This window comes from Neltuma alba, unplaced genomic scaffold (genome assembly GCF_004799145.2).
Source record: "Neltuma alba isolate B1F8T4 unplaced genomic scaffold, ASM479914v2 tig00012467_pilon, whole genome shotgun sequence".
Classification (NCBI taxonomy): domain Eukaryota; kingdom Viridiplantae; phylum Streptophyta; class Magnoliopsida; order Fabales; family Fabaceae; genus Neltuma; species Neltuma alba.
In genome coordinates, this window is record NW_021636943.1 from 162,913 (window position 1) to 177,501 (window position 14,589).

Below are 14,589 nucleotides of genomic sequence, written 5' to 3' on the forward strand. Positions count from 1 at the left end.
AGATTATTCAGGCTATCATTAGAATTTTTTAATAATTATTTTTTTTAGAATCTCATTATAATTCTCCCTTAGAAGAAGAATCACAAGCTTTTTTTTCTTTTTATTTTGCCAACCCCTTTCTTTTCTCTCAATCCAATTCTGATGAAATTAAAATATGGTTACCAGCGGTGAAAGTCAATGACCTGAAGGTAAAAAATCATAAACCCTTTTTAATTATGCGATTTTTTATAATATAAAAGCATTTAAATTTTATTATTTGTAAGCAAAAGTAATCTGCTAAGTTGAAACACGAAAAAAGGTCTTAAAACTTTTAATTTGCTGTGAGAAATAATTTTTGAGGTCACTTTTCTTATTTGTAATTATGATGATACATTGGTAGAGAAATTGATTTTTTTAATCGTTATTGTTTTGACTTGAATATAATTTAGTTTTCAAGTTTTAGTTTAGTAAAATTCAGTCAACTCAAATAAAACTTGCATCCTAAACTTTAACTCAGTTCTCACACCTTCAAGTTACAACTAATGAGAATTGAGTTATAACTAAGTTGGAGGAAGAGATTAATTTTTCCCATGTTAAAGGGAAATAATAATAATTCAGGGAAAAATATTTTTTAATCACATGCCCGCAAAAGCAACGGCTACAAGAACCCTCCTTAAACCCTAGTTTCCTCTGGGGTAGATGCCATGATAAAACTGTGACCAACTTATTGTCGCTGAAGCTGATGCGAGGCAGCACCGATGGAATCCGTCTCATTGAAAAGAAACTATCGCTGTGTTCCCGCCCTGCAGCAGTTCTACACTGGTGGACCTTTCGCTGTCTCCTCCGATGGGTCCTTCATCACCTGTGCATGCGGTGAATCCATTAAGATCGTCGATTCGGCTAACGCATCCATAAGGTCAACCATTGAGGGCGATTCTGAGGTTGTCACGGCCTTGGCCCTCAGCCCAAATGATCAGTTACTTTTCTCCTCGAGTCACAGCCGGCAAATTAGAGTTTGGGATTTATCTACTCTCAAATGCGTGCGTTCTTGGAAGGTAATTGCTGGGTGCTTTTTAATTAGGCAGCTTGTGTTTCTGATTTATTCATTTTATCTGTTGCGCGGGGTTGACATCTGGCAGGGTCATGATGGTCCCGTTATGTCGATGGCGTCCCACCCATCTGGGGGATTACTTGCCACAGGAGGAGCTGACAAGAAGGTCCTTGTTTGGGATGTTGATGGTGGATATTGCACTCATTACTTTACGGGTCACAGAGGAGTTGTTTCTAGTATTATGTTTCATCCTGATCCAGAGAAACATCTAGTAAGTCCAAAGCTTAGATATTTCAGGGTGTCTGGAACGAATTTACCATCAAACCGGTTTATAAACTGCAATTATGGGTATTGAGGGGAAATGTTGTATCTATTTCCGTATAGTATATACACGGAATTTAACATTGAAACTGGTTTATCATGGGCCTTTTCAAGTGCTCGTGGAAGGCTGGCATTAATTGGAAGAGGTGGAAACCCGCCATTTCTCTCATTTTTTTCACCCTAAATTCCAATTCTAGGCAAATTTACCCAATGGTTATGCATGTCATGCCTAGTTTTGTTATTTGGTGATGACTAGCCTTTCACCATTACAACCCATGATTTCTGCAGTGATAGAAGATGGTAGTTATTCTAACGGGGTCACTAATAACAATCAAGTCATGCAAATTGATATAATTGATTTCCTTTCAAGTGTTTAAATTAAACATTTTCCCCTGCCAATATGGCGTCTTCCCCCATACTCCTCTATCATCAATCATACCTGCCTTTCATCCCACCTTAAATCGATCATTTTGATGATGAGCTTGATCTCCACAGCTTTTTTCTGGGAGTGATGATGGTGGTGATCATGCAACTGTACGGGTCTGGGATATTTCCAAGGCCAAGAGGAAGAAATGCATTGCAACACTAGACAATCATAGCTCTGCTGTGACTTCTTTGGCAATATCTGAAGATGGATGGACGTTGCTTAGTGCTGGAAGAGATAAGGTAGGCTCCACATGGCTCAATCTTATTGTTTGTCTTACAATGTAACAAATAAATATGAATTATTGTAACATCATTTGGTATCTTAATTTAACATTCAGGCATAATAATATTGATCATAATAATCAACCGCACCATTGAAGTTGTACAGACACACATTATGGTTTTGAACTCTGTATAAGTTAACAGGAATGAACTTCATGATTTCTAAATTTTGTCAATCTGGTATGTTTGCCCTTATATTGATCCTCGAGAAGGTACTTCTAGGTCCCCGCCTACCAACACACAGACGCACACTTTCGCCTCATATTTTTCTCCAAAAGTATGATTGATAATATCATAATCTTTGCCCTAATTTTGTCCTGTGATAAGTGCTTTTACGATTTCTAGAATTTACCTCATTAGTACAGTTGGTCCTAACAACTTTAGGCGACAATACTTGTGTTACTTAGCCTTGATCATCCATCTATTTTGTGCTACTTTACAAGTGTCTTTTGTATCAAGCTCTTTTCCTTTTGGTTTCTGTTCTGTTACTATTTGCTATGGGTAAATATATATTTTAGTTATTTCTTCAAGCCTTTCTTGCACTAGAAATATATTGCTGGCCAAATTGATCAGCAGAATGTTTTCAGGTGGTAACATTGTGGGACCTTCATGATTATAGCAACAAGAAGACTGTTGTCACAAATGAGGCAGTTGAAGCTGTATGTGCAATCTGTCCGGGGAGCTCTTTCGCATCATCTTTGGATTTATGCCGTCAACAGAATACAAAGAAACAAAGTGGTTCATGGGTAACCCAATTCGTCACAGTTGGTGAACGTGGAATTGTACGGATTTGGAGTTCTGAAGGGTAATATAGCTTTATCAGTGCTTTAAGTATAATAGGGTTTAATGTAGGGCCTTCAAGTGATTGCGTCTAAAAACTGCGTCAATTAAAGATGGAACGGTGCAGTGTTTCATGATATTTTTTCTATTGACAGTGCAGTTTGCTTGTTTGAGCAAAAAACTTCAGATGTTTCAGTCAGTACTGATGAGGATGGCTCAAAAAGGGGTTTCACTGCTGCTACTATGCTTACCTCAGATCAAGGATTGCTTTGTGTGACTGCGGATCAGCAGTTTCTTTTTTACTCTCTGGAATACAGCAATGGAAATTTGCAATTAAACCTAACCAAAAGACTTATAGGGTATAATGAGGAGATTGTGGATATGAAGTTTTTGGGGGATGATGAGAAATTCCTTGCTCTTGCTACCAACCTTGAACAGGTACTGAATTTTGCATTTGCTATCTAGAAATTTGCAAACTGACTGCATTGAAGTAGGTCTGTATCTTGTGTTTGAAAAAAATGGTACAACTGCATTTGTTTATCAACCTAGTTGTAGAATTGCATTAATTTTCAATCTATTTGAAGTAGAATATACTATTCTGTAAAAAGCTAATTCAATTTTTCGTCCCTCAAGTTTGTTTTTATTTTGGTTCTGGTTCTTCAAGTTTCAAATTATAGGTTTTGGTCTCTCAAGTTTCAAATCATAGGTTTTGGTTTCTCAATTTTCTTTTTAGTTAAAACATTAGTCCCTATAACCCAATAGAAACCTAGACCATTTTGCCCTTTGAGAGATCAAAATCTATGGTTTGCAACTTGAAAGACTAAAACCAAAATAAGGCAAATTTGAGGGACTAAAGATCATATTAACCCTTCTACAAAAGACTAAACTTTCCTTATCTAAAGGATATTGTGACTGCATTTGATTTTTTATTCTTATAGTATTTAACTGTTTTTTTGTGACACCACTTCAAGTTCTGTGATGCAGAATATCTGTCAATGAATGTAACAGGTGATGTGTGGCATGAAATTCATGTTGATGACTCAACTATATATTCAAGACTAAAAGTACTACCATCTTAAAAAGGATTTAGAGGAAAACTAAATTTTTTATTAGATTCTATTTTGTGGAGTTACCTGGTAATTGATTCTGTCAATTTTCATATAAAGGTCATATTGAAACCTTCTCTTTCTTAAAATGACTACTGGGGATCCATTTATATATATGCACGAGAGATGATTTTGAATTTTCATGATGTTATTAACTCTATGATTATGAAGAGCTAATTTGTATACATGCTTTCCTTGATTAGGTAGTAAATATTTAATTGTTACAACTATCTCATTACCTTAATTACATCAATGTTTATTCAAATCTTAAGCTGTTTATGGCTTCTTAGGGCAACGTGATTTGAAGTACCATTGAGCAGAGAAAAGAAAAGGCTAGAAACTTGAGATTTTCCAGTAAAAATATTTTGCAACGAATTGCTTTATGCCCCCAATCTAATTTTAAAGTGACAATTAATGATAATATATAATCAATGTTGTAGGGTTGAGTAATTAACCAAAACAAAGGATAACGGGAAAAGAACAAAATCCACATCTAGGTTGATGTAATTAGGATGGTTAATGAATGTAAGATGTTTTGAGTTTTGATTCACCCCTAAATGTGTATTTCTGTGTTAGGTCTATCAAAGTTGATGTTTAGGGTTTTAATGTCTAAAGCAAACGCAACTTGGAATTGCAGGTACGGGTTTATGACCTGGCATCCATGTCATGTTCCTATGTCTTAGCTGGTCATACGGAAATTGTTCTTTGTGTTGATACCTGTGTATCAAGTTCTGGAAGAACAATGATTGTTACTGGAAGTAAAGACAACAGTGTAAGTTTAATTTCCTCTTGGCTTCCAAGATTCCTGTAAGGAGTTTTCACTTTCTTTCTTTTAAGTTCATAATATGATTTCAGTATACTTGTGTTCAAGTATTTTGTATTAGTCTTGTGCATGGTGGATTTTTAATAAAATATGCATAGTGAATATTTGCATGCTCACTTCCTTTGTAGGTTAGGTTGTGGGAATCAGAAAGCAGAAGCTGCCTTGGAGTAGGCATAGGCCATATGGGTGCTGTTGGAGCGGTTGCCTTTTCAAAGAAAAAACGTGACTTTTTTGTCAGCGGTAGTAGGTGAGAGTTCATGCATTGTTTCTGAGAAGACAAATATTTCATCTAAACTAACTCCCTATAGGTCCTACATTCTAGATTGCCTTTTATCTTTCTCTTTTGGTCAAAGCTTTTCATCACAAATGTGATTAGAAATGAACATTAAAATATCTAGGATACTGTATTATGCTAATTGTAATGGGTTTAACTTGAGAAGTGAGGACGATAGTGGGTAATTTATGCTATATATATATATATTATATCCTGCGTTCTTATATTGTTACAATACTTTGCTATTTTATTGAGCTTCATTAAACAAAAGAAAAGAAATCCTGGCTTTAACCGAGGAGGTACTGTCTTCAAGAATCTTTAAGGTTGATTAACGTTCTTTGTCTGGGAAATTTCAAGTCACGATCCTGTTTGCTTTGCTGCAGTTATTATATTGTGTCTTTATATGGAGAAAAGTATCTTGTAGTTTTGAGGAAATGTTGTCTTGTAGTTTAGATAGTATCATTCAAAAAGAATGAACGTCAATCATGTGAAGCAAGTGGAATGGATTATCTAAACTACCTGCTTCTTTCTGCCATGTTAACTGAATATTGCTATTTGTTGATGGAGAATATGATAGTTTTTTTTTTTTTAATGTTTATGTAATAAGCTTTTGTGCACTGTATCTTTATATATAAATTTATTCCTTACCAAGCCATTTCACCATGTTTCATTTCATAGTGATCATACCTTAAAGGTGTGGAGTATAGCTGACCTCCCAGACAGTTCAGCACTGCCCATCAGTTTGAAAGCAAAAGCTGTTGTGGCAGCTCATGACAAGGATATTAATTCTGTAGCTGTTGCTCCAAATGATAGTTTAGTATGCAGTGGTTCTCAGGTTGGTATTATTCTTACGAAAGCTTTGTTTTGGCCGTTAAGCAATCAAATTTCTTACCAAAAACTAGGATTAGCCTCTTTAGTTCTTTGCAGTGCTTTATGAAGAAAAGAAAATGCAATAGCTAAGAAGGCTCTTGTATTTTTTACATTTCATTTTTTGAATAAAAAGATTATTAAATTGCTGTTTCAGTTTGCCATAATTTCCTTTCTTGTCTGCACATCAGGATCGTACAGCTTGTGTTTGGAGACTTCCAGATCTAGTATCAGTAGCGGTTCTCAAGGGTCATAAAAGGGGAATTTGGTCCGTAGAGTTTTCTCCAGTGGATCAGTGTGTCCTAACAGCATCTGGTGATAAGACAATAAGGATATGGGCTATATCTGATGGCTCATGTTTGAAGACATTTGAAGGGCACACTTCAAGTGTGTTAAGAGCATCATTTCTTACTCGTGGGACACAATTTGTTTCTTGCGGTATGAATCCCTCTGGAACCAAGTTGGGTCTCTTCTATCATTTTGATAGTATTTATCATTTGTTTTAAACAATGTTTCAGGTGCTGATGGTTTAGTAAAGCTGTGGACGGTAAAGAGTAATGAGTGCATTGCCACTTATGATCAACACGAAGACAAGGTGCTGGTCAATCATTTGTTATATGTTTTTGTTGAATTTGTTTATCTTTTCATGTAATATAATATTTGCCCTAGTTTTTACATCTATATACATTGTATGGGGGAGATGTTCCCATTGTTTGTTTTCAAGCTTAATGTTGAAAGAAGTTCTAAAATTTTTTTAGGATCTTAAGTTATGGTCTACTTAGCCCTTAGTCACTGTAAAATCAAATGGTTCCAAACCTAAATTTCATAAATACCCCAAAATCTATGCAGTGCTGTTCTTTCAAGTTATGCTAACCATAGTCACCCTATATTTAGAAAGTCTCAATCAATTTTTTTTATAAATTTCTTATAGGGTGTCTTCATTGACTTATTGCAGTTGCCATGCATCTCTAGTTTTTCTAACTTAGTCTGCAACTCTGCATCACTTGGGTCAAGAGATGGGTCAAACCAGTAATCCTTTACCCAAAACTGCTCATTCAACAATCTGAGCTTACTTCAAGTGGCCTGATCATCCCTTTTTTGTCGACCACAAATTTCATTAAAAATTTCACCTGGTTGAATCTTCGCAATTTCCCTGATTTGTTATGTAGGGTCTATATACACATTATATTCCAAGATGCTTTCAATATGCTTGATTTCTCCGAAGTGCATCTCTATTTATAGCTGTTTTCTTTGAGCCTTTATTTTTCCTTTCTTCCCACTAAAAATCTACATAAAGGCATAAAATATTTGGAATTGGTTTGTCCTATACTTTTCCTGAGTAACTGTGACTGGCAGGTTTGGGCCTTAGCTGTTGGTAGGAAAACAGAAATGCTTGCAACTGGTGGCAGTGATGCTGTTGTCAATTTGTGGTTTGATTCCACTGCTGCTGACAAAGAAGCTGCTTTCCGTAAAGAGGTGAGTCATATCTATCCTCTATTTTGGTAGCTACAGAGGTTAAAGCGTAGGGAAATTTCATTACAGTGATTCTTTAACACATTATGTTTCACCACATATAGCCTTTTGTTCCTGTTGTCATGATTTCAAGTTTAACGATCAAAACCAAGTACATTCTACAAATTTGACTGAACGAAGTATTAATCAATGAGAATGTTGGAATCCAAACAACAGTCTACAAAATACAAGAGAAATATCAGAATTTATAAAGTTTGGATAGTAAAAGCAAAGACAACTGACAACCTGCCAGATAAGGCAGAATGCCGTTGCAGAGAAAACATGAAAATATGCAGAAGAGATAAAACAATGGGAGGCCTTCAAGATGCTAGCTATCTCTTCCATAACCTTTTGCTTTCTCTTCGATCACTCTTCATGGACCATTTCCGGGCTAGCTTCTAGAAACACTTAATGGCAGTGTCCCGTTAGATTCTTCTTCAGCCAAGCCTTGCTCCATGTTGGTTACACATCCTTTCATGATATATCTTTCCCTTACCCCTTGCATATATTTTCTACCATATATTCAGGGCCCATCATAAAGTTCAATATTTCATGCAGTTTGCTCAAGCTTTCACCAGTCTTTTTTTTTTTTTTTTTAAGGTGGAATAAGTAACAATGCGCAAGATATATGTAAGGGAAAATTTGTTGGTATGTTCCATTTGCCATCTGGAGGTTGGAGATTAAGTGATTTATCCCTCATCATGCCTGTCCTCGTTTCCGTTCAGTTTACTCTTTAAAGTGTTAGAACAGATCTCCAAGTCATTGCAATCATTGAATGAAATTTGTCTGCTTGGGCTTTACATTGGCAGAGCTAGCAATGCTAGTATTTGGATATGTTAATTTATCTCTCAAATGTGCCCTGCTTTATTGGAGATCATTTCTGATGTTGATGCAGGAAGAGGGAGTTTTGAAAGGACAAGAACTGGAGAATGCCGTCTCAGATGCTGACTATGCTAAAGCAATCCAAATTGCTTTTGAATTGCACAGGCCCCATAGACTTTTTGCGTTACTTGCAGAACTTTGCAGGTTCGCTTTAGTCTATCTCTTTTTGTTGTCTATGTTATTGATGTATAAAATATAAATAACACGAGTTGTGTGCAGGAAGCAAGAACCTGAAGATCATATAGACAGAACACTTAAGGGTCTAGAAAAGGAAGAGTTGCGCTTACTGTTTGAACACATTCGAGAATGGAACACAAAGCCAAAGTTATGTTATGTTGCACAGTTTGTGCTTTACAGAGTTTTCAACATCTTTCCTCCAACGTTTATTGTTCAGGTTGCACTTCTCCATTTTCTATTTTGGTTTCTGGCAACTATTAAAATACAGTTCTCAAGTTTCAAACCATAGGTTTTAGTTTCTCAAGTTTTTATTCATTTAAAATATTGGTCCTTATAATTCAATAAATATCTAGATCATTTTGCCCATTGAAGGACCAAAAACTTATGGTTTGAAACTTGAGGGACTAAAACCAAAATCAGAGTAAACTTGAGGGACCAAAGATTATGTTAATCTTATTTATTTATGCATTTGTTGTGATACTGAGAACTGTATTGGATGGTCAGCATAAACTTTAATGGGCTATTTAGTATGTTGTTGGGCATTGAACGGGAAACAAGCGCATAAAATTGAGATAACAGTGATAAGGATATTTAGATGGTTGAGGTCATACCAAAAAAGGTAAGATCTCTAGTTGTATGAGAGGAGAAGTTAGCGTTGCATCTATTAAGGAGAAAATGGTGTGTGTGTGTGTGTGTATAATTTTTTAAATGGTTAGGTCGTGTGTAAAGAAGGCTGGTGGGAGGCATCAGTGAGGAGGGTTGAGCATATAGTCTTTAATCCTATAAAGAAATGTAAAGGGAGACAATAAACACTTAAGAAAGTTATCAATCAGGGTCTATTGGTGAATGGTATATTGGAAGAGTTAGCTGTGAATGAAGTATAATGGTGTTGTGTGATGCGTATAGCTTATTAGTGCTGTTCTTATGCCTATTCAGTCATGCGCCCAAAATTTCTGTTCATTTTCTGGCCTCTACAAGGATAGATCTTGCTTAACTGACTTTACTGCTTGGATGATTCAGATGAAAGGCATCAGGGAACTTCTTGAAGGTCTCATTCCATATACTCAAAGACACTATGGCAGGATAGACCGACTTGTTAGAGGCACATTTTTGTTAGATTACACTTTAACGGGAATGTCGGTTCTTGAACCGGAAATTCAGCAGGCAGAACTGAATGTCAATTCTTTGTTGCATTCCCAAAACGAGCATACAGATGAAGAACATGCCATTGATGACCAAGATCACGCTGAAGAAAATGCTGCTTCCAAGAAAAGGAAATTAAAGAAATCGAAACAGACTTCTCATAAGAAAATCAAGGGTGTATCATACACAAAGGTCGGACCTATCGAAGGACAGGCATAGTATGAATGCGTTCATGTACGGTTGTCTTGGATGGATTGATCAACATACGGGCTGTTTGAGTCAATTCTAATTTTAGCATGGAGCTGTCATTATCTGGCTTAGCAGTCGAAATGTTCTGTCGCCAGCTTCATTCTTTCTTGTATATTAACTTCAAGTTTTGATCTCTATGAGATAGGCTTCAACTTGCCATGAAACTGTCAAAAGAATGATTTATTCACTATTCTCTGGTATACTCGATTTTGTCATGAACGATTCAACCAAGTTATGGTGTTAATGGCTGCACTATTATACCACAAAACTCACTGTCATGATGTTGGAACAGACAGTTGCTTTTCTTCTTTTTCATATATTACTTGCAACACTAACTTTAAAAAATTTGTGAATTACTACTTGAGATTAATATTTAGCTGCTAGTGCTGTAATAAATCAACTCTTCATAATGACTATAATGGTTACGCGCTTACATTGACTGATGCTCTCAAGAGGATCTCATTGCTTGTCACCAAAAATGTCCGATTAGTTTAGTTTGTCCCAGGATGTTGGTGAATTCTCTCAAGAGTCTCTTGCATTTGCGCCAAAAAAAAAAAAAAAATCCGTAGGTTCCTAGTCAGTCCTGCTCCTGCATCTAAAATTGTAAATTGAAGATTTTGTAAAATTTGCGTAAAGTGAATTTTTATTATAAACTGAGAGAGGAATTTGGCAAAATCGGGTTGAAGTTTATTAAGGAGAAAATATTTATTTTTATCGCCTATCCACATCTTTTCACGTGACTGAGTCTATTGTCCTATAAATTTTACATTTAATTAGACATCTCTTTTTTTTTTTTCCGCCATCTAATTAGACATCTGTAAATGAATTTTGAAGTGTTAATAATATTAATGAGTTATTTTATTATACGATAAATAAAATATTAGAAATCCATGTGCTTTGATTTGGTCGGTTAATAAAGAGATCGATCCACCAAGGTAACTAATGACTCTAAAATGGCGTCCACCATTTCTGGATTCTTTCATGATATCTTAGCTTCGGGGATCAGTATCAATACTACGTTTTACAAGTGAATAATCCTTATAATACAATATATGCCGTCATGCGGTCTAATTACATTTGCGCATTTCACGCGATTAACATCACGAAGACCCTCAGACGATTGTTATTTTCCTTCAGCCTAACTACTTCGAAACAACAGTAATACATACATACTTGTGTGTATAGAGCGATAACTCATCATGGGTGCAACTAGAATATGCATCCCATTCCTTCCTTTCTTTTCTATTTTCCTTTTTTAGCCAAATATGAACCCCGTTCTTGTACAATAACGGAGGTAAACTGTACATCGAAGGCTTAACTTTTTGACATCCTACAGATGTTTAACAATATATATTGATATAGAGCAAACAAAGTACTCAATTATCAACTTCAATATTCACCCATCAATTACCGCATTCAATCTGTGTTGTTTCATGGCATAACATAAGTCTCTGTTAATTCATTCATGCAACCTGCCTTTTATTTGGGCTGCTTTATTTATGGGCATCCAGTTGATTACAAACACTACGCCCAATTAGCCAGAGCCCATACAGATATTTAAGTATAGACAGCACAGCACACTATTATTTACTCTACATTATGATAATACAACTTAGCTGACCAGCTCCAAGCCTCCAGCCAAGAAACACAAGACCTTCTCATCATCATTCTCCACGTAGAATAATCAAGCAGGGGCAGCCTTTTCTGCAGAAGCTGAATCTTCACTACAATTTCCATTAGCACGCCTAGTTGCATAGTCTTTCACGGCTGCTTTAATGGCATCCTCAGCGAGCATGCTGCAGTGAAGCTTAACCGGCGGAAGTGAAAGATGCTTCGCAATTTCACTGTAGAACACCAGTCATTGGGCATCATTTCAACAATATAACAGCAGAGACCAGAACCATTAAGAGGGGGATCAACATAGCTAAAGATAGAATCCAGATTCATGATTATTTGAAGGTCCAGAACCATCACAATCTCCCATATTTACAGAAGCGAATGCATATAATGTATTTGACGAAATATTAAAATAAGACATGAAGTTCATTCAAAAAAAAGAAAAAGAAAAAAGACATGACGGGTATACTCTTTATGAATGCAAGAATGTATAAATATAGACGATCTAATTTTGAAATCAACCAAGCCTAACAATACTTCATCTAAAATAACCATCCATGCATGTGTGCGGGGAGCGTGCAGGCATAGGAGTGGAAAAAATAAAAAGCTTCCTATATCTTCCACAACCGACCGTTCTAATCAGATGAATACATAATCCAAACATTCTCAATCTCTTCTATAAGCTCACCTTCCTCCATACTTGTGGCTATCTGACTAATTTTGTTCAGCTCAGACTCATTACTATACAGGCAATCAAATATGGAGTGGCAAAGAAAATATAGAGAAGGAGCCACCAGCAAGTAAATCATAATCACAGAAACCCTCAGATAGCAAGAAACTCAGAGCAAGTTACTTTCATCTGATGACCACCACCCAGTATGCTTTATGTTCTTTTTCGGATAAAGGCAAAATAATATATAACAACAAAGGTCCTACAACGTAGAAGCAACTATAGGTAAAGGCAAAATATTAACTAAATGAGCAAAACACTCCCTAGGAACCACAGTAGAAGAGACAGGATGAAAAACAGATAAAAGCAAATAAATATCCTCCAATACAAAGCTAGAGTGTGGATTTCTAACAGCCAAGGTACACTTTATGTTTGATATAAAGATAAATACAGGTGGATCTTGAAAAGTAACACATAACATACTTCATATCCTTTCTAGAGGTCGGCGTTTGACACTTACGAGTTTTTAATAGAAAGGGCTTCTTCCGTTTGCTTTCCCTTTACCCATTCCGTAGCTGAAACGTGAGAAATTCGAAAATTAGAAAAATCTTCAACGAGGATTAGACTACAATAGATATAGAATAAACTGACAGGTAAATCAACAAAGGTTTACGAAAGAAAAAGCGAAAAAAAAAAAAAAAGCCTACAGAATTCCAGAAAGAAAACATCATTCAAAAAGGTAGCGCCCTAACCCACAAAAACAGACTCGAAAAGTACATATCCAACCGGACTCCTTTCCATTTCTGAATGATATCGAAACTCTACAGCGAAAAAAGAGAGTTTACAGGAAAGCGTACCCAGAGAGGAAGAGGCAATGGCTGACCCACAGCCGAAGGTCTTGAAGCGAGCATCAACAATCTTACCGGTCTCTTCATCAACCTTAATCTGAAGCTTCATAACATCCCCACATGCAGGTGCACCGACCAACCCCGTGCCCACGCTGGGATCATTCTTATCAAAGGATCCAACATTCCGGGGATTGTTGTAGTGATCAACAACCCTCTCGTGGTAAAACCGGGGCAGGAGCTGGGACGTCGGCGCCTCCCGCGATGCGATTCCGATTAGTCTTTTGGATGCGAGCCTTAGCATTTTGTCCCCGAATTTGATTCAGCGTCTTCTTCTAGCTTCACTGTTCACTCCTCGAATCCTCTCTCAGGCGGATGCCGAACGTTGTGCCTGCGTAGGGGCTAGGATACCAGGAAAATAAATAGGGCTCCTCCAATGGCGGTTCTACTCCTCCCTCCTCCTTGGTTTGGGAATCTTCTGGGCCGTGGCCACGTGTCCAAAAGGCTTCAGTACCCATTCATTTATTTATTTATTGTACGTGCTAGAAGAAAAACATTTAAACATACATAAAAATATATAGCTACAACTGTTTAAGGATTAGATTTTTAGATAATTTTAGCCAATAAGAGTTTTTCACGCTCTTTTTAAATATAATTTTTTTTAATCATTCAGAATTTCGGTGGTTTCGACTACGAAAATTTATCATGATCATTCGATAGAAAGGGAGAAGGACTCGTTGGCGTCATAAAAAGCTTCTATTCATGACTCCCATCACAAGCCATAATCAAGAACTGCCACCATAATTCACAGAATAGTACTGCCTCCAGTATTTAATATAAAAATCAGTTAATTATTTATAATAAATAAATGTTGTCTTTTTTAAAGTATCATTGGTAATCAAATATATTGGTTAGAACTACTATTATTATAAGAATTGTTTTAAAAAAATAAATAAATATAAGAGACAGAATAGATTAAAATCTTATATTTATAATCAAAATAAAAATCAAACAAGCTTATTGATTAAGAGCTAGAGCTAGTATTTCAAATTTTTCATCAATGAATCAATCCAGAACTTCTAACACAATTTTTATATCTAATTATACATATCATGGTTCAGTTTCTTTTTGTAGATTTCATTCTGATATTGATTTCTTATAGTTTCAACGTACAATTATCACTTTCTAATTATCATTGTGCTTAAGGTTCAATCGCCATAGGCCAAGGTTAGACCAAAGCCTTGAAATAAATCCAGGCTTAGGGCCTCTTGCACAGTGCTCTCCCCTATAGTGTACAAACATTTACATGCTTCATTCTACTCTTACAGGTCTGAATCGAAAAAAAATAGTTAAATTAATTGTTATTATTAAAAATATGTGTCAATTGTTTTAAAACGTCCTTTTTAAAATAAAAAGTACAGTATTAAATATGAAAGATAAAGAAAGTAAACAAATTTTAAATTAATAAAAAATAAATTTAAAAATATTAAATAAAAACGAGAAATAAAACTGAGATTTTTTTGACCAGCGAAATAAAACTGAGATTTGATATTAGATCTTTTTGCGCGTTCAGTGAGGTCTTCTT

General features: G+C 35.8%; 1 protein-coding gene across 1 annotated transcript; it reads left to right on the plus strand.

Annotated features, from left to right (window-relative positions):
• The first annotated feature begins 679 nt into the window (after positions 1-679).
• Positions 680-10,187, plus strand: LOC114727379 (transducin beta-like protein 3). The gene is made up of 14 exons (XM_028914090.1): positions 680-1,034; positions 1,119-1,301; positions 1,847-2,017; positions 2,647-2,864; positions 2,995-3,277; positions 4,583-4,717; positions 4,897-5,015; positions 5,721-5,877; positions 6,101-6,347; positions 6,428-6,504; positions 7,266-7,385; positions 8,317-8,447; positions 8,523-8,697; positions 9,501-10,187. The coding sequence occupies exons 1-14, from the start codon at positions 738-740 to the stop codon at positions 9,840-9,842; spliced, it is 2,655 nt and encodes an 884-aa protein (XP_028769923.1). The 5' UTR covers positions 680-737; the 3' UTR covers positions 9,843-10,187.
• The last annotated feature ends 4,402 nt before the right edge of the window (positions 10,188-14,589 follow it).